We start from the raw sequence: 25,461 nt of genomic DNA, 5'->3' as shown, positions 1-25,461 counted from the left end.
ATTTGTGTACAAGCTATGTAGCATCACTTACATGTGTTGTATTATTTGATGCGCATTTTAATTCTGTATCAAGTTACGTGGCTAGTATGGCTTTATTCGGAATCATTTGACAAATCTTGTGCCTAAAGGCCGTAGAATACAGGGTTTTGAGCAAAATCATGGAAGTAACGTATATCTAAGGCTTAAATTTTTAACTCAATAGCAGATGCAAAGTAGAGCTATTGAATGGATTTTGTTTTATCCAAATACGATGCGTCATTTCCAAGAAATGACCAAAATTGTCTTCGTACAAAATCATCAATCTTTGGCTTGTAATAGCAAGGCAAAAGTTTGGGTGATATTTTTTTTAGACATACAACACTGTCGATATCTCATGATAAAGTCATGCTACAGCTTTGATTTAGGGCTCATTTGATAGCATTTTGTCCGTTCTACATTGTGGCAAGCACCACAAATAAAGTCCTGATGGCAGAAGCTTTGCAATCCGTCTAAAACAACCAAAAAAATTGCAAATACTCACTCACCAGAATTTAGTCTAATAGTTTAAATCAATGTACTTAAAGCTGGCATCACTGAATTCTCCTTTAAATTCTACCCTATGTTTGCTTTATCTGGAAAGCAATGCTGTTATTAGAATTACTTGATTTTGAGGTCGAACAATTTCAGAAATCTATTAATTTTTATTCAGAACAGTATGAAGCGAAAAACAACGAAATGCAATGCTAGAATAGCAGAGATGTACTAGCAATAACTCTGAGGATTTACAACACAGTTTCAAAAGCAAAAACCGGGGGTTCTCATTGCAATGCAGGTGTATTCGTCAGCTTTGAAGATATCATAGTAAGTTAGGACATGGAAAATTGACGGAATTCACCATGATAATAATGTAACAATATAACTCTAGAATACTTTAAAAACTTACGAAATAAAGCGCGAAGCAAACTTCAAATACTTGATTTGCTTCAAGCCCCTGAAGTTACGATGACATTATTTAAAATACTTATGCAATTAGGACGAACAATTGAGCTTCATTCAATCGTATGTTACTTTTTATCTAATGAAAACTAAAATGACCTGCCTGCCGATCCATCACAATCTCAGCCGACCACCTACAAACCAAATATATATATATAAAAAAAAAAAAGTTTTCATCTTTTTTAGCATTTCTCTCTTTTAAGAAGCTATGGATAAACTCCCATTCGAGGTATTTGCATGCATTATACAATACTTAGACCATGAGAATCGTCTCAACTGCTGTCAAGTCTGCAAATCATGGAATAACAGCATCAACCGATCATATCTGCTGCTTGAAACTGTCTTTTGTGGTGATCTCGCAACGCAAGGTAAACGCATTAAACACTATTTCCGGCAAAACACACATCTCAGTACACGAGTGAATACACTTGAATACAGCCTTATGGGCGAACTACCAATCGAACATCTGAAGCCAATGCCTTCCATTCTACCGCACATCAGACATCTTCGCTTATTCACAAATGACAGTGTCATGTATAATCACATCAATTCGAAAGGAAGAAGGATTGCGCCACGTGTAGGAAGATTTGTACAGTTTGATGTTGGTCAACGGCGTAGTGTGTATGAAGCTCGTTTGAACGATACGTTTGAAGGATGCTGGTCGGACACATTGGAGAGTATTGAAGACGCAAGCACAAACATGTTATCCTCATGCTTGCTCAACTGCTCAACACAACCTTTTCAACATTTAACCCGGCTATGGCTCAATTACTCCAGTATTGCTGTCTCTAGCTTGGAAAATGGAATGAACTATCTGTTCACCGGTTTGAAGCAAGCACCTTCTATCAAGGAAATGGCGCTGAATCACACGCATGTCAATTTTGCACATCTAGATCTGTTGCACCAGCATTGCCAGCAACTGCACTCGCTAACATTGGATCATGTCAGCATTTATAACCACCCTTCAGGGCCAGGGCAGAGATTCTTGTACGATATTCCACCTTTGCACTATGAGCCTGCAGAAGCACCTCAACTGAAGCACTTGTTTATTGTTTCAGCCACCATCGTCGCTGGAACGCCTTTACTGGAATACATTGCAGCAAAATACAGACACGTTGAATATATAAAGTGCCTAGTAGCAAATAGCGAACCCACCCGGACGCAGGATACGTACAAAGGACAAGCTGCCTCGTTGATTACATCTTGCACCGCATTGAAATATTTCGAATGCAACTTGTTCAGCCCAACACCGTTACTTCTGAGGATGATGGACAATCAAGGTATCAGGATGGAGCAGGATCTCAGGCTCGGATTCACTGATGACGCTGAGAGTTTTGTTGTGATATGCACTAGTGATCATCACAAAACGGCTGTGAAAAGTGTAGACATGCAAATCAACTATTACCCAGATCATTTCAACGACTTGATATTAAACTTAGAGAACCTCACTGAATTGACGATCAACAACCTTGGATATCGAATTGAGGAAATATCATTTGAAGAGGATGATTGCTACTATGAGTCTACAATGCTACCTTTGAATGTGCTTCTAAACGGATTAGAACATCTGGAGAAGCTTGATCTTCAAGGCTTTTTCATTACTGTGGATAAAGAAGAGACATTACAACATCGCATCAGAAGCATGGTATTCAATCAGTGCACCTTTGAAAGCTTCATGAATGAAAACGATGGCACCTTGTTCAGTCCTTGCAACTATATTTCGACATGCTGCCTGAAATTACAATATGTGAAACTACATGGACAATGGAACTACGATCCGCACGAGAGTGAAGTCAGTCTAAGGCTATTTGATCACACAGAGATGAGTGGTGTCGAGGTGTTTATTGAGTATTCATGTCCTTACATTCGACATGTGGATGAGGAGGGAGCAGAGACATGGTTTGAAATACAACGACCCAACATAGATTCAGTATTTGAATATGTTCCAATCGACAGTAATGGAGTACAAATGAACCTAGACAAGCCCAATTATTTCACCATTGAATGCGCAGATACCAAAGTGTTTTATACACAAAAAGTGTATTATCAAGAGCCTTACCAATTTTGAAACGATGAACGAGTTTATTGAGCCTATGTATATTATATATGATAAAGTTTTATGGACATTTATGATATTAAATAAGTATGTATAAAGCATTGCTGATAAAGGGGTGAGTTATACGATCTTTGCAGCGTTTTGGCGAGCATTCAAGTGGCCACTATCTTGATGTTGGATATTCAAATGCTGTCTAGTAAACGACAACTGATTTAAAATATCGACAGTGGTAACGATGCCCAACAGACCAGATTCCAATGCAGTGTCAATCATGGTTGGTGTAGTGCTATTATTAGTATTTTCCAGCATGGTGCCTTCCTCCAACTTCTGACTGCCACTGACAGCGATGGCCATGGCTGGTATCGATGCATTAGAGAGATTCTGACATACTGGGCATGTGCTTCCAAATAACCGTCTAATGGCACACCGGATACTCTTTGCATGCTTTTTAATTGCACCCGCTTGAATTGATGCAAGAGCACGTAAGTTCTCGTCTTGTTCTTGCTTGGCAATCTCGATATCCTGCTCTGTATGATAAACCAATACAACCGTTTCACTATCATATCGAATGTGAGTTTCTCGTGGTAGATAGGTATAAAGGCAACTTACTTTTCGGCCTGAAGCAACTTGTTCATTGCCTCAATGATGGGCGTTCTCGATGAGGCTGTCAGATAAGGCTGAAACTTCATGCTACCAATAGGCACATCAAACACGGTTTGCTCTAAATCAAGCAATGACTACACACATGAATAATGAGTATCGGTTATAGCAGCGGTAAGATTGCTTACCCTAAGATCTAGAACGCCAAGGATCTCGTAGTCATCCTGAATAGTGTCCAATTGCTCTTTCTCATCATTGCTATACACGAGTATGTGAGAGTATCCGCTGCTCAAGTACTGCAAAACAGTAGATGAATTCAAACTAGTGCTGCTATGTAGCATCAGCGTGTTGCTTGTAGGCGTCACTATTTGACTAATGTGTTTCTCTTGCATGTCCAGTACATTTTGAAGCATATTGACAGTTTCATGTTTGAGGGTACCATTATCATAGATAGACTTGTCATGGAGTTTGACCAATGCTCCAAATTCTTACATTCAACATATCAGCACATGCACAAGTAAGCTATTTCTGCTTGATACTTACCAGCAATACCATATGTAAACCCTGTGTGTGTTCCTAGAAGATGGTCCAAAAACTTGGAGATGGGCCATGAAATGACAAACCAAAGAGCAATGAGTACCCTCACGGGAAATGCAAACATTGCGCCAATGGCTAAACCATGCTTTGAAAAGATAGCTTGCGGTATGATCTCTGCAAATAGAACCAACAATGCGGTGGACACAATCACAGAGATGAAGCCTTTACTAAAGATATCGTCAAACAAAATGGGCAATGTCTCATTCAGCACGGTATTAGTCAATAATAAGGTTGCTAGTAGAATGTGTCCATTTTTGCGTATAGGAATGATACGAGAAGCATAATATTGCTGCTGAGGTGTACCTGCAATTTCCAGAATTGATAGGTTTGTTGTATCCAATGACATCTAGGAGTGTTGCTGCTGCATGAATATACATGGATGTCTACGAGGATTGTCTATGATTACTTACCAAGCCAAGCGTAAGGCCTTATTATCAAAAACAAGTTAGTATACAAATGCCAGTTCTCTATGTAATTTCAGCAACATACCTGCAACAATGCCACTGAGAGCTACTAGAAAGAAAATAGCTATGATTTGGCCCCAGAATTCCACTGACTTGGGATCCATTCCATGTTCTTCTTCTTCATGTTCTTCTGCCAAAGCCAATTGAGCAAATAGTGATATCAAACCATAGTATATAGACGGTTTTAGCAGCATTAGTTGGTATTGAAAGAGCAGAAAGAGAGAGAGAGAGAGAGAGAAATGAGAATAAATCAAACACGGATACAATGCAGTTATCTTTTATAGACATGAAAACAGTGAGTCCGATGCTACCTTGCTTCCTTGGTCCCCCTTTTTTTAGGATGATATGTAAACAGATGAAACTGATCATCCCAAGCTGTACATGAGCACATAAACATATAATTTTTCTTAATATGGAACCGTCAGCAATAGAAACCACTCCTTTTGATTGAATTTATTAGTTAAATGTTTTTTTCAACCGAAGTATTATTAATACAAAATCATGCAAATGTTCTAGGTTCCTCTTGATCTCTCATATTAAGGAATTCTTGCTCAAATAAAGAATCACAATTTATATTTTGAACCGAGGATCAGTTTGATTATTATTGTCGTCAGTTTATTTCAGCCATAACTGTACAAAGGTGAATCAAGCGGTAATCGTTAAAAATAAAAGCGGCAGATTAGGTTAAACCGGTTGACCTCTAACTGATGTCTTGGCCACGGTCAATTGCGATTCATGGTCAAATCATCCAGTTCCATTATTGCATGCTTCAACGAGTTTTGTATAGAGCAGCCATCAATTCTCGTTGTCAACTTTAAGGAAGAGATTGAAATATAGTGCGCCATGATACTATGGAGACAGACATTGACTGAGGGCCATGATATAATGACATTGTGGCAATTTTGTTGTATTATTACAGTGCATAAAACTCCTTTTTTCACCTCACAAGTAACTAGTGCAATTCGCAAAGAATCTAATACGTCAAGCAAGCCAAGGCATTTGTAGACTATTGTCAATAATAATTAAGCCTGCTGCTCTTTTATTTGAGATATCCAAACTGCCACGGATTCAGCAGACATTGGCTTTTGTGTCAGCACTTCAATTCGGCCGCCTTCCTTTGATTCTATATCAACTCTAATCAAAAATGATTTGTATTGCTCTACAATACTCGTCTCTATAGGCTTCAGCAGAATTTGCTCCATCTTTTGGTCATTGACGTATTCTCGTAGCTTCTTTATCACAAATCGAATGCGCTCTTCGACGGCTTCCATGAATTGATCCGTGGCCTCTTGAACGTCCTCTGTTTTTTTTTTTTTTTTTTTTTTTTTTTTTTTTTTTTTTTTTTTTAGTAGAGTGAGCCGTGTATGTCATGAGTAGTTGAGTTGCATCACTTACGTTGTCTCAATTTCTGCACAGGTGAATTCTGTCCATCTGGTGATTTAGGTAGTACTGCTGATGGTAGAATAGCCGATAACTATGTACTTATGTGAATCTTACGATTGACAGGTAAAATTACCTCTAAATCCAATTACCTTGATTAGGAATGCAGTCAAAGGCTCTACTGCTCCATCCACGCAATCATTGATGAATTCCTCACACACTTTCTTGATCTGAAAGTCGATTTCTCGTCTTGAATCAAGGCTGACCTCCACTACACGAGGCATGCCCTTTTGAGCCAATCCAATAAGCGCATTTGGGTTAAACATGAGTGATTTCTGTTGCTGCAAAGAGGATAGTGAATCTATACGCAATCGCATGAGAGATGATGTAATTTGGTTTGGGTGCTTCTTGACCTGTACCTGATACATGAGAGAAATCAAGCGTTTTTCCTGCATGAACTAAATTAGCCTCGAAAGGAGCCAATTGTTCTTTTAGGACGAGCAAATTTTTAATTAAAAATAACTCGCCGTCAAGCCGTGATTTCAGTGTAGCTACTGAGTCGCCTGCTTTCAATAGTGATTCATTGCAAAGAGATACAGCTTCCTGGGCCAAATCTTCAAATACCCCATTCTAGTACTGCATTAAGTCTCTCATATACTCCGACCACGGCTTAATGCACTGTACCTGAACACATCGATATAGCTTTGATAAGACCCACAATGTCTTTTGTAGCGTAGGAAACCATCCAGTGGATTCGTCATTGCCGTCTGCAAGCAAGTTCGATTTGGCTGATCGAATGGAATGTGTATCTGAGTGATCCTCTTCGGAAATAGCGAGTGTTGCTGTAGTCGTCGTCATGTTGGCATCCAATACGACAGATGTCTTTTGTTTGTTGTCTGGATCTTCATGCTGTTGATCCTTTTGTTGGCGTACATGCTCAAAGTCTTGTGGTTTTGGTTGATAGTTCTGGATATCGCTGTGGATAAACATTTGCGCCCTGAATACAAGTCTGCCCTGAGCATCTTCCAGCACATTTTGTATCAAATGGCCAAACTTGACCTCGTTCTTGTCATCCATAATACCCAGCACTGTTATCCAAGTCTATTAGTGCTATTCTTGGCTGTATCCACCATTAAACTCACCGAGATCGTTTTCATCCTGCATCACGTACATTAAAAATACATTGCAAAGTTCAGATAGTGTGACAATGTCGTTTTCGTGGATAATGCGCGGTCGAAGATAGTCGTATAAATGGCTTGTCAGTAGGTCCAAATAGTTGCTATCACTCAATTGGTGAGCTAGTAAACACGCCACAACTCTCATACAGACACTTACTATAGCGCTTGCTCGCCTGTTTTCTGGAAAAAGTTGTAAAATAAATTGTATTCGTCCGAGCAAAGACTCATCATGTAAGCGCATCCATTCTTTGCAAAATCAAGCAGATCTTTATCACTAGGGCTCAGTTGCTGGATCTTTCTCGAGATGAGCGGGCTCAGTAGCTGCTGTCTTGTCTGGAAATAAGCATGCAGCATGTCCTCATACAATGACTGATACTCTTTGTGATTGCATCTCTTTTCTACCTGTGCTGTCAATGAGCGGATAGTAGGTGCAATGGTCTTGAATTTGACGTAATACATGGCAATCTGCTTTCCCATTGTGGCATCCTTGGTGTTGACTTGTTTGTAGACATCGTATCCCAGTGTCTTGAGCGTCGATACCACGTACATTTTAATTAGTGTGATGCCTCGAGTCATACACTGCCTGAAGCGCATCAAGTAAAGTTCAGAATCACGGTAAGTGTGCTGTACGAAAAGTACATCCATCAGATAGTGTATATGGGCCTATTGACACGACTCGACTTACATGATCCTGCATGTACTGTATACACTCATCCAACTTCTCCAGCATAGGGATGAAATCAGGCTGCAAGCAAATATCGTCACCTGGCGAATTAAACAATTTTGCAATAGGCTCCAGCTGATTGAAATAGGTCAATCTCTCTGCCAACCCTTCTGCCAGTCGAGTAGATCGATGCTGTTCCTCCAGCAGTGTCTCGCACGCTGTTTGTATAGACCGAGTTCTGATATCCACGAATGAATAATCCTTTTCCAAGTCATCAAACAGCTGGCATGTTGCCTTGAGGTCCCGTAAAAATTCATCGCATGCATTTTGATACAATTCCACTATGGACAGATGATTGCGGTAGATATCTTCTTGCCCCTTTTCCATTTCAGATTCCATCACTGCAAACCAGTCAAAGAACTCTTGCAGTGTCTCGACAGGTTTCTCGCTGCCAATCTCACTCGCTACTTGTTTCTCGGCTGCTGTGTCTGCTGCTGTTGCTTCTGCCAGTAAGTTGGCCGTGGATAAGGTGCGTGTTATCGGCACTGGAGACTTACTGCCTGCCAGTAGACGAGACGCAAGGACGTGTGGGTTGAGTGGACTGGAGGCTGATGCAGGTACTTGTTCTGGCGTTAATCCGCCTGAGGAATTCGACATGTTGCTGCTTAGCGATGGTGATCCAAACAATTTGTCGCTCAAGTACTACAAACGAAAGATGAACCACTGTATAATGCAAGCTTCCTTCTGTCACTTACCCAGTTGGAAGGAAGTGGTAATTCTGTACAGGCATCTTGCAAATCATACACGCTTTGCTTTTCTTTTTCTGTCAACTTGGTCTTTTCTTCCCATTCTTCTAACGATATGCCGCGCGTAACTCGTGCCATGGTATTGTATCAGAAACAAAAAAAGAATCGAGTCTATCAAGTGTCTGTTGTAAAGCATATTGAAATTTCGGAGAGCAGAAATCGTGTGGCGTTGGTTATTGAGCCATACGGTGTATCCAGTATGATTCAGCCTAAGAATGTATAATGAATTGGTCTCAAACAACACAATGTTTCATAAACTCGACGCTTTGGTGACAGTATTGGCTCGTTGGACATAGTGCCAGGGTAAACAATAATGAAATGCTTCAATTCCTACCCGCTATTTGATTAGCAAGACGCTTGCTTCCATGAAAGACCATTGCCCTGATGGATGCTATCGCATAACATTTTTGATTCAGATAGACAAACACATCAGAGTAAACATACTTACAGCAGAGAATGCTTTGGTCAGTCCCAATTCAAATCAAGTATAAAAGAAGGGCAGAAAAAGAACAATAAGAACTGTGTTTAGAAGCAATTATTTATACTAGGAAAATGAAATATATTTTAGCACTTTTAGCTACATTTACCGTTGCCATAGCAACAACATCAGCAGCAAAGAGCATTCATAATGAACGCCGAGCTGAGACGGGAGAAGCCCTGATGATGTATGGCTACAATCCGCCTCGAGTCAATCCAGATTACTGTAAGGGTTTCCGTATCGACTATCCAACCTCGCCAGGTTTAGGGTTTGAAGCTGGTTCGCATCAGTACCTGAAATGGACTGTGGATGAAGATATCCCAAACTCGCCTAACATCATCACCCGTATTCGTGTCTTGAACTCTACTCAACATAACCACCATGTCATTGGCGAGAATATCAGTAAGTGTGTTGGCGTTATGTGTAGGTAAACATTTGCATGCTAACACCTTGATTGTGCAGCACTGTATAACAAGGATAATACTGGTTCTGTCTTTTTCCCTCTTGAGACTAACGACATTACTGGATTGTATCATTACCGAATCATGGTAAACTATGTTGGCCAGGCTGTCCATTGTGTCTATGAGTCCGTACCATTCCTGGTTGTTCAAAATCCTTACAAGAGTTATGTCACTGGTAGTGCCCTATATGTTGTTAATGACCCTAGCTATACATATCAGTTAAAGCCTGTAGAAGAGTTTTATGAAGATAATTAATAAAATCTTGAGTATAATCAGTTCATGGCTAGTAGAGTATTTTTCGTTCCTTGATAGAAATCACCATTGATATCAAGGCGAAAGAGTACCAAGTGTTTAATATCATGAAAAATGCTCAAAATTCCATGACGCTGCAATTTGGCATCATATCAAAACATAAAGGGCATGTAAGCCTGATACAATGCATCAAGAAGCGAGCTTGCCGACTTGGGTGCATGGCCTGAGTTTTCTGGCATTTGATCATTTGTCGAGTAAGCCTGGTAACATTTAATGTTTAAGGGTAGCTGTATACATGTCCGTCAACATGACACTACTCGAAGGACACGCTAATAGACGAGAAGCTTGTATTTGTTAGGTATCAATTTGCCATCTCAAGTACTGTATGGTATACGGTATAAAAGATTTGGTATTTCATTAATTGATCTAGCGTCTGCCGTTTTGCTATGTAGATGTGAAGTATTAACTAGTTTAGCATTGCTTGACAAGGGCAGCACTGGCTCTGTCATGCCTCCTCTTTAGGTCGATGACGCTGATGGACTTTGTCTCTATTACCTCATGGTAAAGCGCGTTGGTATTGATCAAGCCTGTGTCTATGAGTCTGCTTCCTTTCAGGTCACTCATAAACCTCAAGATAAGTTCAATGGCAGTAGAGTGCCTTAGTTTGAACAGAATCCTGTCTACTCTTTTTGGGCCAAGTCCATGGAGAATCTCTACAATACCACCCAAATGACGTAGTTTCATTTCATATAAGATGTTGGCTTGGACATTTGGGATTCTATTAATAGCTCTTCCCTTGAATGCCTCTTTTCCATATAAAATAAAATGTCCTTTCTTTTGATTAGTGTGTCTTTTTCACTTTTCTTTTTTTTTGTTGTGAATAAGTAAAATGAATTTCAAAGACTTGCAGTTCTCTATTGGTAAATTCAAGGCTGACGTGAGCTCACAACTCGCCAAGAACAACCCCTTACAAAAGCAAGACACCAAGACGCTGTCGCTTTGGATCTTTCAGGAACGAAACGATCTGGCTTCCATGCGTACCATGGCCTATGAGCGCTCTGAAACCAACAAGGCACTGAAACAGTGGGTCAAGGAGGAAGTGGACGAAGAGAAACGGGAAAACGGGCGTGATTTGGAGGTAAGGATGAAGCACCGCATCTACAAGGATAACCCTTCTGATCGTGCTATGTTAGGATATTGTGGGCGATAAGCTGTGTCGTTTGTTTGATAAACAACACGAAATCGATCAAGCGTATGCTGGTAAGTTGAGTATCCAATATGACGAATGCGAGTGGTTATTGATGCTGAAACAGCTAAGTATCAGCAATATCGACATGCTGTGAAATCTATCCGCGATCGAGAAGAAAAACTATCAGATCAACGTGAAAAGAAGCGCTCACTTCAATCCCGCATCTTGAACCTGAGCAAGACCAGCCCAAAATCACCCAAACTGCTCGAGTTTCAACAAGAATTGAAATCTTTAGCACACGACACACTGGAGAGCGAGATGGACTTGGCTGATTTCAAGCGATTTGCGCTCAAGGAAGCCTTTTATATTCGATTCAATGCTTTGAGTGAATACGCTGAGAAAACTGCCCTGATTGCTGGTTTCGGTAAATACTTGACTGATTTGATCGAGATTGAACCTACGCCTCCTGCGCAGATGCATCGCAACCCTTACAAGAACGGCCCTGAAGCTGCAATTATCTTTGCGGATGCTGTGAATGCTTTGGACAACTGGAAGCCAAGCGCGGAAGATGAACGTCCCACACTAGCCAACAATGCAGATAACAAGAAAGGAAAATCACCCGTGTCACCTGTGGATGATGCTGCTAAAACAAACACTGATGCTGCTGGATCGAGCAGCAAGATTCCACCTGAACTGCCACCAAGAAGACCTACGCAAGAAAACATTGTGGTACCTACGCCAAGCACGCCCGATGCTCCTTCTCAACCTTCAGGTTATACAACAAATGAAATTACGTCTGTCACTGGTGATCTAAAGACCAATGCAGAAACCGAAATTGACTTGGATAAAATTGACTTGTATGATGCTCCTCCTCCTGCCTACGATGGGCCTCCTGCTCAATCTTCTGCCTCACCATTGAACGCAGATGCTCATTTACCACCTCATCAACATCAGCTTCAGTATACCAGCCAGTCTTTCAATTCACCTTATCAAGCACATGCCAATGCGCCTCCTCCTGCTCCTCACCAGCATCACCAACAACAACCTTACTCGCCTCATCCCAGTTATATCAATTTGACTGATTCTCCTGTACCAATGCACCAGCAACAACAACAGCACTTCTCGCCACCTCATCAACACAATCCTTGGTCTAACCCTCAACATCAATACCACCAAGACAGCAGTTTCTATGATCCCACCAACATGATGTACAGTCAAGTGAACTACCAACAATTGTATCGTCAAGTCAGCCAGCGTCAGCAACATCATGCTCATCGACCTTACTCTGAATTCCAGCAGCAATTCAACCAAGATCCTCGCATTGGTCAGCAACAAAGACAAAGAGTCGATGCTGGTGGATTTCGTATTCCCACTACCAACACAGTGCCTGGAGGTACTTGCTCTGCTGAAGATGAAAAGGAAAGATTGGCCCAGCATTACAAGCAACAGGAAGAGCAATACAGCAACAACATTTCTCACTATGGTGGTGGCTCTCAATATGGAGGATCAGCCCATTCTCAACAAGACCATGTCGCACAACAACAGGCGCCCTATCATCAACAACAACAACAGCCAAGTTCTCCTCCTGCACCTGCACCTATTTCACCATTACCACCATCTCACACTGTACAACAACAAACACAAGCGCCAAATAATTATGAGCAGAAATATCAGGAAGAGGAATAAATTTCATTTTAATGTATTAAATAAATATAAACAATCAATTGCACGTTTTTGCTTGTTTAAGGAGATAACTAACCCCATTCGGCTCTGGCTTCGTGGCATGTTGCTGAAACCCACACAACAGCTTATAGAATACAAGATTCGGAAAAACTGATTTTTTTTTTTATTTATTGCTCTGTGTAGTAGTACAGTTACAGTAAGAGGAAAGGGAATTTAGACTGTGTTTGCATGAAATGGTGCACAAACTTTTTTTTTTCTTGCAACTGCTGATGTGTGAATGAGAATAAGTAATATATACAGGGTAATTTTTGGGGAAGATGAGGTGATTTTTGTTATTTAGTGAAGATTCACCACAACATGCATCCATTCATGATGTCTGTTGGCAAAGTGTAGATTGATCCATTTGTGTACAAAGGCCCCGTGAATTCTAACCAGCAGACGCTCAGAGCACATTGGGCAAGTTCGGTAAGAGTACTTTTTGTCTACTGAATTTGCTGATGTGGAGGAAGATGAGGATGACGATGAAGCAGAGGACGATCTTCGCAGTGATGTGCTTGTCCTTGGCTCTACGATTCTTTTGCTGCTCAAGATATCAAATGATGTGGATCTCAACAGAGGTGAGCTTACAATGGACATGATGTTTGTGTATATGTATATAAAATGGAGGATGAAGGGGTATAATAATATGTATAAAAAAAAAGTTAGGAATGCATAAATGTTGTAATGTAAGAACAGGAGAAAAGAGAGGGAAACTCGAAAAATGGTTGATCTTTTTATATCAGAAAAGTGGAAAGTACAGACATTGTCATGGGAAGAGTGGAGTTGTGTACACACAGGTACGCAGCTTATTTTAGTGTGTACATTTACTACACACACACACACACACACAAACAAATCCCCTCACCCCTCACTCTCTTGTTCCTATACATCTAGCCGCCATAATTTCAATCTGAACTGTATCATCTAATATTATGCATAATACATATATGTTTTGTTTAGGTAGCAATTGCTCTGTTTTTTTCTTCAAAGGGTGAATACATAGATATTGACGTAGCTCAAATACAATCTCATAAACTACTAAAAAACGCAGGTTACACCCTCTTCTCTTGTGTGAAGAATCTACCCTGTGATCTTCTGTACCATAAAATGGTACAACGTGATTTTGTTGTTATTATTACTCAAAAGCTTGTTGAAAAGTGTATTATCGTTGAGTATATCATGATTTTTTCCTTTGTATTATATAAAATGTATCAGGGTGTCCCACATGTGCTCATACATGTATAACTGCCTTTGGGTATATTCAACTGTTTTATGTGCCTGAATGCATCAGTCTATTAGCATTCGCTTCCCCATGATGTTATCTATAATAGTGACCGGGTCAATACTCGGACGGATTCCCTTTTGTTTAACATTCATGATTTAGCCTTTTAAGAAGTGTTACACTGCTTTACAGGGAGCACTGACCTTTGTAAATTCCCTCGTTTATTTATAACTGGGCCTTGTAATGTATACCCTCATCATTTTCTTGTATTTACCATTGAATGAGGTAAGGTATGCATTAGAAGCGTGATGTAATTTGCATTAATATTGGGTCTAATATCTCTTGCATAAAGGCACAACCAAGAAAAATCCAATTTATATGAATGAGATGATAAGCATGAAAATCCTGTTTATTACAGTTTTAGAGAGCCTCTCAAATGACCATCTTGTTTCTTAGATCAACAAGTCATAGGTACGATTCCTTTTTAGATAAGAGCTCATTCCAAGATAAAAATTATTGAGATGGGTATTCAAAGCATCATGCGATTCTCACTCTTGATGATGAAGTATCTGGATGTGTTTTTTTTTCTTTTGTGCTTTCTTATTGTAGCTGTTTTCGTTGCTGTAACAATTTGGCCATCCATCCTGATTAATTGGCACATAAAAGTCAATCGAGGGGTTGACTCGACTTGTGTGCTTATCAACTGAAAGACCCGAGATGGGCCAACAGTCGTTTGGTGCATTGGTCATTGCAAAACCATAAAGAGTAATAATTTGTATCTACTGTATAGGCAATGGTTGGAAATAAAGTTATACAAGCTGTACGCCGCCCCGAATTCATCAATGCATACATGATACAATCCAGATATGTTGATTTTTTCAATGCAATGAAGTTCCTTGCTCATGGCGATGGTGATGCTCTTTAGCACGTGTTTCTTCAATGCACAAGTGTGCGGAATACATCAGTCAAGGAGAAAACTGGGCCAATATATGCGCGGCGATGTTTGCGCCCTTGGTTGCCTTGAAATTCCACCTCAAGTGGTGTCAAGTTTTGCAGCTCTAGGCAACAATCGCTGATCTATTTAAGAGCTTATAGACTGTTAACGCTAGAGTATTTAGCATGGATCTAAATTTTTGTTTATCACACACAACAATGAGGTTGTTGTGCAGATCCTTTTCTGCCCTGGGAGGTAGATCGGAACCACCTTAGTTGATAGTATATAACTCATTCGTTTCAATGATACCACTATTTTCTATAAATTTGATAGGTCTGTGCTGGTGATGGAATAAGTTTGTTCTAATGCTCTTCATTTGGTGGCTCCGGTAATGAAACTTGTAGCTATAATTTTTACCAACATCAATCATGGTATTGCCGCTCGCGTCAAAGCACAAAATCGATGCTCTGAGATGACTAGCTGTGTCTGTTGTTGTTGGGCTTCTCGATGAATTTATCGACAGGTTCACATTAGTCAAATTAATTGTCTGTAGCTTGGAGCAGTAATCACACAATACCTGCAAGCAATCTAGGCTTACACTGGTGTATAAGAGTGTCAATTACTTTAGTTGAGGCGAGTTTTTGAGGCTATTGGTAAAATACGCCATTGCCAAAGATAAACGTAAGCACCCTTTAATGTGCGAGGCATTGAGTCATAGTAAGTTTAGATGGTTGACAGATGTTATTGAACAATTCAATACGAATGCTGTATATATCTGTGTGCTGGTTTCCTCCATATTTGTCAAAGTATGCCAGCCGCCAAATACTTCTCCAGGATTATCCTGATGACATGCGTGGCAATTATTGAAGGTACTGCCCCGAATATACCGTAGCTCGTGCTTTGTTCCATGGCACGTAGCGTTAAGATTTTCGTAATCTTCCCGAAACGACAACCCAGCGTCGAACATTACGGTAAATGCTGGGTAACTTCTTTATATCTCTGATAGGTAATTCATTGATTAGCCTGTACTCAAATGTTTTAACGCTTCTACTACCCGTGCTTGTTGCTGAAGAAAATTTGGTGTTTGTGCTTCCATATAATTGAGATCAGAAGAGCAAATCGTTTCATAGAGCACCTGCTAAGAACGACATGCTAAGTTGTACTGGGATTTATAGGCTAGGGTATAAGTTAATTTGGGACTCTCAATCAATTAAGGGCAAGGTATTAGTAAACATTTCTACAGATAGTTTCTTCCCCACATAAATAAATTTAAAGAACATCGCTCTTATAGAACTGTTTGATAGATGCTAAATCAAGTGATTGCACCTTATCATACTTTTGAATAAAGAAGAATATAAACTTTAACTATTTGGATACCCTTTTATTACAAAAACTATAGCATGATAAATGACAGATCAATAGGAAATCAACTAGTTGTAACCCTTCGCTGCTTCAACCTCTTAGCCAATCAGATTGCTTGAAAACTCCGCTGACCTAAAAAAAATTTGCGAGGGTTTCCCCCTGTTTTGATGTGAGGCAAAATTTTAAGCGCCGCTATAATAGCAATATAGCCGCTGCTATCATCAAACTTCCCCCAGGTGCTAGAGCATGCCTTACTTACACCACCTAGCTTTAGATTCTGGCGTTGAGACCCTCAATCATCACTAAAGTAAGTAGTGATAACCAAGTGGAGGCAGCCTATCTACCTCCTAGCCTCGGATAAAGTCTTGTTGAGCTTCAGGGATAGGCACATCCACACAACGTAAAAAAGGTATGCTTCAAAGAAACATCATAGTAATAATAAAAGAAAGAAGAAAAGAACATACTACTGTACTATAGAAGTATAGTAGTAAGTAGGCAAAAAAGGAAGACCCACACAAAGTGAATCAAAGAAAAGCATAACCAACATAACATAAAGGTGTTCAAAAAAGCTCGTTGTTGTTGCAATAACAATATATACATGAGCAACGTGCATGGTAGTAATAGTCGGATGTAAAGCAACAAGGCACAAATACACAAGACTGCAAAAGCAACAGTGGTATTATAAGTTTGCAATACAACATAATGACTAATGTTGTTTCATGAAAAACTACAGAGGAAACACTACCAACAAAAGAAAAAGAAGAAGAAAAAAAGCGCAACAAGGCAAACATTATGAATGCATCATCACGAGAAAAGAAGCAATAATATAAACGTTCAAAGAAGTTTTATATTATTGCCGCCAGAGGAAAAAAGATACTTACCACTTACCACAGCTACAGATACACCATAGAATACGCAATTACCAGAGACAGACCAGACAATACGCAATCACCACAGATGGACCATAGAATAAGAAATCGCGACAGATAGACCACAGGTAGACCAGAGACAGACCAGAGACAGACCACAGACAGACTACGGATAGACCATAGAATACGCAATCACCACAGATAGACCAGAGATGGACCAAAGAAATAACCACCACTGTTGATAAACCAAAGGAGCAGACATCATTAACAATAGTAGAGGAGTCATGGCAGCAGCACCCACGTCAAACAGGCAAAAGAATAATATTATCCAAAAGCTAATAATAAACAAATACAATTATTAGTGTCAATTCTACGCCTTCCAGTGCTCGTTATCGAATGGTACCTAATATATTCCACTTCAAAGAAGCAGTATCAAGTTTTTCCAACAGTACAAGACAGAGTTATTGGATGCTAGAGTGTTATTATCAATCGAACGGTTTCGAAAACGACCATGGTTTGATGCTAAACGCGTTTTGCAAAAAAGGAAAAAAAACGAGGGTATGGAAAAATGAGAGGGCACCCTATTCGACGTCACGACCAGTAGGTTTAGTCTCAGTATTATGCCGTAGCAGCGGAAATTGCGGCAATTTAATTTGAAATTGTGCAGCAGTATTTTCGTGTTTAAACTTGACTTGATTTCACATCCTTCAAACGTTTTTGCTAAATTTGACTATGAAAACTGTCGTTACCACACTCAACTTTCTAATACATCTCTAGAGAACTAAAAAAGCCGCATCGAATGGTGCTGATTACTTTTAGCTTTCAGACCACAAATAATGAGCAATTTCCAAAAATATGAAATCAGGTTTTCCGTGATTATATCAAAATTTAGCATATGTAAGTCTCATAGAAAGAGTTTCCAATGTTGCGTTTCATCTTTACGATCTATTTGATCTAATATGTACCATAGAAAAAGTCTTCATTTTTGGGGTGAAAAACGCGATCATTTGATTTTCAAGAATTTTCCCTTGCTAATACTCATGGAAAGACGATGATTTTCATGGATTTGCAACGACCCAAAAAAAAATTGAGATAAAGCATTAGGAAGTAAAACGTGGCCAAGAGGAGGCGTGTGGTGCTATTCCAAGCGCTCAAAACGCTTTGTGGCATGAGTTATTCGTGCTTGAAAATGGCTATATTTGAACAAAATTCGACCTAAAACGACGGCGTAGTGGGTTGCATTGCCAAAAGAGTCAGTGAATTACACTTCTGTCTGATGGCCCAAATGTTCTGCATTGTACAGAACTCAATTTTCAGGTAGTAGGCGCTTTTATTCTAATTCCAAGACTCAGACCTTGCTTTTTGAAATGCGCGATTACAGTAATCTTTGACATTTGGGCGTCAATAATATTATGCAAATCTGAAGCTAATGACTTGCTCGGATTGAATAAGATGCTCACCAGGTCAGCAGAATACTTTTGATGGTCGTCCACAACAAAGATGCCATATCTAGCCGTAAAAATAGACTTAGAGTCTATTCACAGTGGTGGACGCTCATAATTCAGGAGAAACAACTGATGCCTGACACGCTGAGTCGTTTGTATCAAATCTGAGCGAATAGAGACTCGCGATATAAACAATTCCTATGATACAAGAGAAGACGACATCCACAGACTGTATTAAAATCAGGTTGGAATGACTTCATAGAGCTACACTGCCGAAAAGGCAAATTATCCAAAATCAATCGCTCAAACGCTGTTTTTTTTTGCTACAGTAGTGGCGCATATAAGTTGTCTGTTGTGCGCCAACATTAGTCAATATACGCCCCTGGATTTATTTTATAGACTTAGCGCCTTATGGACGCTTCTTTGTTGTTGTTATTGAAGAAAGACGTGTATTTGTCACTGTAAACTTGGGCTTAATATGGTCAAAAGGATCCAACAAGTCGCAATCTACTACAATTTTTATATAAAACCTCTTGAAACCTGTTAATTACGAGTGTTTATTCTTGAGGAATTGATGTACCGGATGACAGAAAATGTTATATTTAAAACTGTTGATGGTAGCTTGCTTCTTTTTTATAATTTGGCAAAGAGTCAAAGGTTTACTGCGCGTTTCACGAAAAAAGAGGAACAACTATTCCAAACTCTATATTAACGCTAAAGCCTTTCTATTAGGACCATTATATGCCCCCCCTTTTGAGGGATTGCTAAAGATATAAACGGATATTCAGTCGCTATCTTGGCTGTTAAATAATCAAGTAAGGAAAGTGTAGCCAATATTAGGTCAAAATACAATGTAAAATTGAACCTGCCAAAGAATTACACTTTTATTGGGAATGCACCCAGAAGATGCATTTATATACTTTTCATTATGCTAGCTGCTCAAATGTGCATTTGAAGTTGACCCTGTGATGTGCCATAACCTACTTATTAAGCTGCTACTTTCAAATTATCGATGAAAGCTGAATATGTTGGTGAGTCATGCTTACGGGAGTAGATGGCTGTAGTTTGCTTTGTTCAATTCCATTAAACCTTCTAGTTTAAGGTATACATATTTTCCTCGCTCAAAAGTGGCATCTCTGCATTGTTGTTTAACCCACGTACTGGGCCAGTTCACTTTCCAGTGTCAAGATGACAATCGATTTCGTCAAGTTGCATCTGGTCTTCTCATTGAATCTTAAGTTTCCTTGTATCACAAGGGCTCTGCTTTCATTGAATACTCGCACCTAATAATTGTAGATACCGCACAATGCTACAATGATCTCGCTAAGGGTTATTTCGCTAATCGTGAGGTAAAAAGTAATACGTAGTGGTGGGGAGGTTGATCTAAGAAAATACATGTACGAACTCTCAAAGATATAAATATGGCATCTCATGTTTCATTTCCTTTGAAGCAAGGGCGTATCGGTTAGGAGATTTGAAATGAAGTGTTGTATTGTAAGAGATAGATTATTACATCAGGTATGCATCTGGCACGAGCAGATACCGTATGTGATCTTGACTCAAGCGTTACAGCCAAGAGCTTTGCATGCTGTTGAAACGTTTCGCACACTGAAAGCGATTATGCTTTCCATAAATTAGTCATGGTTTCCAGTAGAAGTGTCATGTTGATCACTCATGTATGAAACATTAATTGACTACGAGAACAAGATCTAATTGCAAAGCAAAGACTGATCAAAGTAGCTGCGCAGTGTCGTCATGAGTGATTAAATGTACAGAATGTTGGATGTCAGTGATATTTATATGCTCCTCATGTCAATGAATCGTATCAACAGCGTTGATGGAATATGTAACAGTGTCAAATATGTGCTGTGTAACAGGGTGAGTCTCTGCATGCATTCAGCTGTAAGCAACCACGCTTGCCTTCAGCATTCTAGATCCAAAGAATACCTGTATTTCATGTGATGTTTTCCAAGACACATGATAGTTGGCTATGCGAATAATTACGTGTTTGACAGTGGATAACTGGCTTTTTCCCAATCTCGGAGCTTTGTTGAATTAAGCAATGAAAAACCAGCTTTCAGGCTGTTGCTGCTGCTGCTGCTGTTGTTGTTGTTGTTGTTGTTGCGCCTCACACACATATACACACACACACACACGTATATCTCACACAAAGCCAAACAAAAAATGACGCGCTCATGATGATCTGTAGATTCTTGCATAAATATATAAATCCCAATTGATATTCGTTTTGTTTTCTTTTTTTTTTTTTTGTTTCAACTACTGCGAGAACAATCATGTTACACATAAGATCCGCATTTATGTTATTACTGCTCCTTTTGTTCTATCTTACTGCATGTTTTGCTGCTGCTGCAGGCGTCCTCAAAGACAAATCCATCTGGGACATCCTCACCACAGATGAGCGATTCTCCGTGTTTATCGCTCACATTGAAGAACAGAACCAAACATCGGCATTCAAGGACGTCAAAGCAGGCACAGTATTCGCTCCCACAAACAAGGCATTCTACGTCTACTACGATGAACTCTTCAAACGCAAAATCACTGGCGAACAAATCTTGAACCACATTGTGCCCGTAGCCGTTTTATCCAACGAATTGTGGGATGGTAGATTGCTGAGAACATGGGCTTTTGTAGACCAGGTACCACAAGTCATCAAAGTGACCGAGACCAAGTCTGGAATCTATGTTGGTACTGGCGGTGACCAGGAACAGAGCTGGGTAAGCCAAGCTGATATAGAAGCCACAAACGGTGTGATTCACGCAATTGACAAACTGATTCCACTGCCATCTTACATTGGTAAGTATTAAAGGGACAAACCATTAATTAATCACTCATCATGCTGTACATGTGTAGATGCAACACTGCAAGCAAACAAAGATACAAAGGATTTCTACGACAAGAGCGTAACTGCTGAAATCAATGACAATCTCAAGTATTCCTGTGGTATCACTGTGTTTGCTGTCCAAGATGATCAGTTTGGCGATTATCTCTCTCCTGTTGAAAAGCGCTACCTGAGCCAGCCTGAAGGCAAAAATGATCTTGCTCGTATTCTCAAGCATCAAATTGCAACCAAGATATACTACAGCGACGAGTTCCCTGAAGGCAACTCCACTATCAAGACAGTCGAAGGCACTGAAGACCTCGATGTCTATGTAGAGAACAACAAAGGTGCTCCCTCTGCTATCCAAGTCAATGGTGTTCGAGTCATCAGAAGTGACATTTTGGCTGCTAATGGTACGTGCATTCTATGTGTTTGTTTATTTATCCTATTACTAATACACACACACAAAAAAAAACCAGGTGTTGTACATGTTTTGGAAAAGCCAATTCTTCCCAAGCATAAGAGTTTCTTTGGATCCAGTGCTCGTAAATCGTTAATTGGCATGAACTGCACTCGTTTTATCAAGCTGTTCGATAAGCATGGTCTGGGCGCTTATTTGGATGACAATGAGAACGATGTAACAACAACTATCTTGGCTCCCTCCAATGAAGATATGTTACCTCCCTCCTCCAAAAAGGAAATCAAGTCTTGGCTCAAGTACCACCTTGTTCATGGTCGCTGGGATGTCAATGACCTTCATGATGGTCAATTACTGGAAACTGAGACTCATCAGGATTTGGGCGAGAAGTCTTATCAACGCATCGCTGTTCATCGAGAGGATTTGACCAAGCCTATCCATTTTGGCAGATCGTCTGTTATTGGCGACCCGGGTAAATGGACGAAATCATATTTTGAATAGCATTTAACAGTGTGTCCTATAGTGTATGTGGGTGATAATTTGATTATCTATCATATTGCTGAGTCCCTTGTATTACCTCGAGATCCACTCAGCCGATTACCTGTCAATTTGGATTTGTCAACATTTGTAGCTACCCTGTACGCATCTGGCCAAGACAGTGTCATTGCTAAAGCCCATGATATCAGCTTGTTTGCTCCCACAAATGAAGCCTTCTCTCGTTTAGGTCTCCTGGCAAGATATTTGTTGCAACCCGAGGCAAAAGACAAGCTCACTCAGGTGGCTAACTATCATGCTGTTCGTGGTGTCTTTTACACATCTGAGATGAAGGAGGGCGAACATCGAGAACCTACATTATCTTCTGGTGCTGAAATTAACCTCAACAAGACTAAAGAAGGCATCTTTGTACGTGGTAGTGGTGCTGCAGATGGTTCTGATCGCACTGTTATTGGCAAAGTCATCAAGAGCGACATGCTGACATCCAATGGTGTCATTCATACTATTGACCGCGTTCAATTACCAAGCACTTTGGAAGTAACCAACAAGAACCTTTTATCTGTTGAAGGCACAAATAGTTTCCTCAGACTCTTGGAACGCTGCGATTTAGCCAAAGATGTCTTGGAACACTTGGATCCCAAGAAACCCTACACTATATTGGCTCCCAGTGATCGTGCATTCGGCAAAGATGGCCTTTCTGCTTTGTATGATAACCGTGAATCTCTCATGAGAGTTGCCAAATTGCACATTCTTCCCGTTGCATTACCTCTTTTGGACCCTGGTGAGGCTTCCAGTCCATCTGCTTATGGTACCTTCACATCACAAAAGCAAGACAAGGAGCACAGAGGTATCGGGTATACTGGCACTGACTTCCCTACCTTACTTGGTGAGAACAACATGGTTACGATCAGTCGAAATGTTGCTGGTGGTTATTATGTCAAAGTCAAGGGCAGTATCACACAAGAAAGTGCTGATGTGATCAATTATGGCCGTTCTACTACTGGTGGTGGTGTCATTGAAATTGACCGAGTTCTTGTTCCTAAGCGTGAGTACCGCCATCGTGGCATGGCTTGGTGGGAAATTGCATTGATTGTCCTTGGCTCCATCGTCGGTGCAGTATTTCTTGCTTTCTCCCTCTATCTTGGCTGGAGATGGTACCAAGCTCGTCGTGACGGAAGAATTCAGTTACAAGGCCAAGACTAAATCCCAATCTTTCATTCTCTTTCATCAGTTGCTTCTCCTTCATAGTAATCCATATCATTCCTACCACTAGTATTCAAATAATGATAATTTCTTTCTCAAGTAAATAAAAAAAAAACTTTAACGCAAATGAAATCAGTTGAAACGGCTCTTGTTTATACGAGGTTTCAAGCTTATTTGGTTTTCAAGGGACAAGGTGCAAATCTCAGTTACAAGGAGTGCTGTACATATAGCTTTTAGCGCTTGCACCTGACAATCAATAGGATTTATGAAATGCAATAGAAGTAGATTTATCGAAATAAGATCTGTATAGAGGCAAATATGGGTATCTGATTTGACTCTTGAATGTCTTTATTCGTGTATGAGGTACGACTGGCTTCAGCAAGTAGCTTGTAATCGGGATCAACGATTTGCCATTTACGTTTCGTTTGTGGCGAATACCAATAAAAATGGCATGTAAAGTCGAGAGCCCCTCTAGGCATATCTAAATACAACCATATTGATGCGCTGTCTATGGGATGGCCGGAATCCAGGTGCGTATAATGGCAAGTAATTGAACTACAAGGTTTCAGACAATAAGATGTGTCTTGTCTCTTATCGAGCAATCCCCCCTTCTTCATTTAACATCTGCAAATAATGGGGCTTTTCAATGAAATAAAGTCTAGAAATATGGCTCTTTATGGGCAGTGGTAAGTAGGTTTAAAGACAGTGAAAAGACATGTGCATTAATCGTTGCATCGCTACACTAGGCTGGGTGTCATCTCCATATGCTGTAGGTACAGAAGCGATGTATGCCCAAATGAGTGCATCATTAACCCAACTTTTTAGTGTTAATTGCACTTGGTATCGTAGGTTTTTTGGGACATTTTGTATTTAGCATTGTTGGCTGGTAATTTAGCATACGGTAAAAGATGAACCAGGGACTCAATGCTATATATCAGGGTCATTGCGTTTATTTTGTTGTTTGTCGAAGTGCCATTTGCAACGAAATGCTGTCCTACTAGCCCAAGATTGTAAGTGTATGGTAGAGGATGCTATGCTCGATGCTAACTGCGAAATTTGTAGTGATTCATTCATTGCATTCTTTGGGAATTCATGGTTTCGTGCAGTCATGTATCTTTGGTAAGCTCAGATTGACTAGCAAGTAATTCGTCGCACTCATCTTGATCCTCCACAATAGCTTCTCTATAATCATGTTTCTCTCAAACATTATTGGGCCGAGTATTCTCATTGTCTGTGCTGTTACTCTCTTATTTTCATCGCTTTGTTACGGTAAGTTTTGCGTAATGCGCGGATTGCAAAACTTATACAGTGATTTAGTTGCTGGTGCTCTTATGGGACAATCGTTTGCGAGCTCAAGGTATGTTGGCGTGTCATGAGAGAGCATATCGTATAAATCTCATATGTTTACGTTTAGCATGCTGGGTGGCTCTGGTGTAGATAATGTGGTTTAGTGGCGTCGACCTGTCCTGTATAAAATAAAAGTGACACAAGGCATCTTGTGTAATCAACCATGATTATTCATTCATGTCCATTTGAAACCGCCAACCACATCAAAATGCATATCGACAATCATTTAGTCATAGCGCTGCTTCTGTCAAAAAACAGCACTGCTTTTCTGGTATTAATAAGCGCTTCTTACATTGCACATTGTTCTTCGGGATCAGGTTAGCACGGCAAGTGAATTATCCGCTTATTTTGAGGCGTGTAATCATTTGCTGACTTGAGTATGAATCAGCAATGACAATTACCCAGTCCTGCTTATTGTAACTTCTGCATGCATAAGTAAATGATGCAATCAAAGCAGGAAAAAAAAGTATAAATCAAAAATGTCTCGTCTTTTCATTATTTCTTC

The 25,461-nt window shown here is 40.0% G+C and overlaps 8 protein-coding genes across 8 annotated transcripts; 5 read left to right on the top strand and 3 right to left on the bottom strand.

Annotated features, from left to right (window-relative positions):
* Positions 1 to 1,417: 1,417 nt before the first annotated feature.
* Positions 1,418 to 3,043, top strand: ATC70_001303 (uncharacterized protein; the record flags this gene model as incomplete). Its single annotated transcript, XM_064820700.1, has 1 exon — positions 1,418 to 3,043. One exon carries the CDS (start codon positions 1,418 to 1,420, stop codon positions 3,041 to 3,043), a length of 1,626 nt encoding a protein of 541 aa, XP_064684620.1.
* Positions 3,044 to 3,151: 108 nt separating this feature from the next.
* ATC70_001302 (uncharacterized protein) lies at positions 3,152 to 4,886 on the bottom strand (the record flags this gene model as incomplete). Its single annotated transcript, XM_064820699.1, has 6 exons — positions 3,152 to 3,587; positions 3,641 to 3,768; positions 3,820 to 4,118; positions 4,175 to 4,574; positions 4,639 to 4,655; positions 4,718 to 4,886. 6 exons carry the CDS (start codon positions 4,884 to 4,886, stop codon positions 3,152 to 3,154), a joined length of 1,449 nt encoding a protein of 482 aa, XP_064684619.1.
* Positions 4,887 to 5,714: 828 nt separating this feature from the next.
* ATC70_001301 (uncharacterized protein) lies at positions 5,715 to 8,798 on the bottom strand (the record flags this gene model as incomplete). The annotated part of the gene is made up of 9 exons (XM_064820698.1): positions 5,715 to 5,992; positions 6,088 to 6,166; positions 6,225 to 6,433; positions 6,492 to 6,702; positions 6,757 to 7,160; positions 7,215 to 7,351; positions 7,408 to 7,874; positions 7,936 to 8,616; positions 8,670 to 8,798. The coding sequence occupies 9 exons, from the start codon at positions 8,796 to 8,798 to the stop codon at positions 5,715 to 5,717; spliced, it is 2,595 nt and encodes an 864-aa protein (XP_064684618.1).
* Positions 8,799 to 9,272: 474 nt separating this feature from the next.
* On the top strand, positions 9,273 to 9,914 carry ATC70_001300 (uncharacterized protein; the record flags this gene model as incomplete). Its single annotated transcript, XM_064820697.1, has 2 exons — positions 9,273 to 9,600; positions 9,661 to 9,914. 2 exons carry the CDS (start codon positions 9,273 to 9,275, stop codon positions 9,912 to 9,914), a joined length of 582 nt encoding a protein of 193 aa, XP_064684617.1.
* Positions 9,915 to 10,800: 886 nt separating this feature from the next.
* PMC1_1 (plasma membrane calcium) lies at positions 10,801 to 12,786 on the top strand (the record flags this gene model as incomplete). Its single annotated transcript, XM_064820696.1, has 3 exons — positions 10,801 to 11,049; positions 11,105 to 11,171; positions 11,225 to 12,786. 3 exons carry the CDS (start codon positions 10,801 to 10,803, stop codon positions 12,784 to 12,786), a joined length of 1,878 nt encoding a protein of 625 aa, XP_064684616.1.
* A 333-nt stretch (positions 12,787 to 13,119) lies between these two features.
* Positions 13,120 to 13,419, bottom strand: ATC70_001298 (uncharacterized protein; the record flags this gene model as incomplete). The annotated part of the gene is made up of 1 exon (XM_064820695.1): positions 13,120 to 13,419. One exon carries the CDS (start codon positions 13,417 to 13,419, stop codon positions 13,120 to 13,122), a length of 300 nt encoding a protein of 99 aa, XP_064684615.1.
* A 7,529-nt stretch (positions 13,420 to 20,948) lies between these two features.
* Positions 20,949 to 23,609, top strand: SYR1 (arginyl-tRNA synthetase; the record flags this gene model as incomplete). Its single annotated transcript, XM_064820694.1, has 4 exons — positions 20,949 to 21,468; positions 21,526 to 21,906; positions 21,973 to 22,383; positions 22,435 to 23,609. 4 exons carry the CDS (start codon positions 20,949 to 20,951, stop codon positions 23,607 to 23,609), a joined length of 2,487 nt encoding a protein of 828 aa, XP_064684614.1.
* A 666-nt stretch (positions 23,610 to 24,275) lies between these two features.
* Positions 24,276 to 25,060, top strand: ATC70_001296 (uncharacterized protein; the record flags this gene model as incomplete). The annotated part of the gene is made up of 8 exons (XM_064820693.1): positions 24,276 to 24,295; positions 24,356 to 24,378; positions 24,435 to 24,495; positions 24,548 to 24,619; positions 24,672 to 24,728; positions 24,787 to 24,878; positions 24,927 to 24,966; positions 25,024 to 25,060. The coding sequence occupies 8 exons, from the start codon at positions 24,276 to 24,278 to the stop codon at positions 25,058 to 25,060; spliced, it is 402 nt and encodes a 133-aa protein (XP_064684613.1).
* Between the last annotated feature and the right edge of the window lie 401 nt (positions 25,061 to 25,461).

Source organism: Mucor velutinosus (assembly GCF_035048745.1).
Source record: "Mucor velutinosus strain NIH1002 chromosome Unknown tig00000041, whole genome shotgun sequence".
NCBI classification, from domain to species: Eukaryota; Fungi; Mucoromycota; class Mucoromycetes; order Mucorales; family Mucoraceae; genus Mucor; species Mucor velutinosus.
The sequence above is the reverse complement of the archived record's forward strand: the minus strand, read 5'-3'. Positions and strand labels throughout refer to the sequence as shown.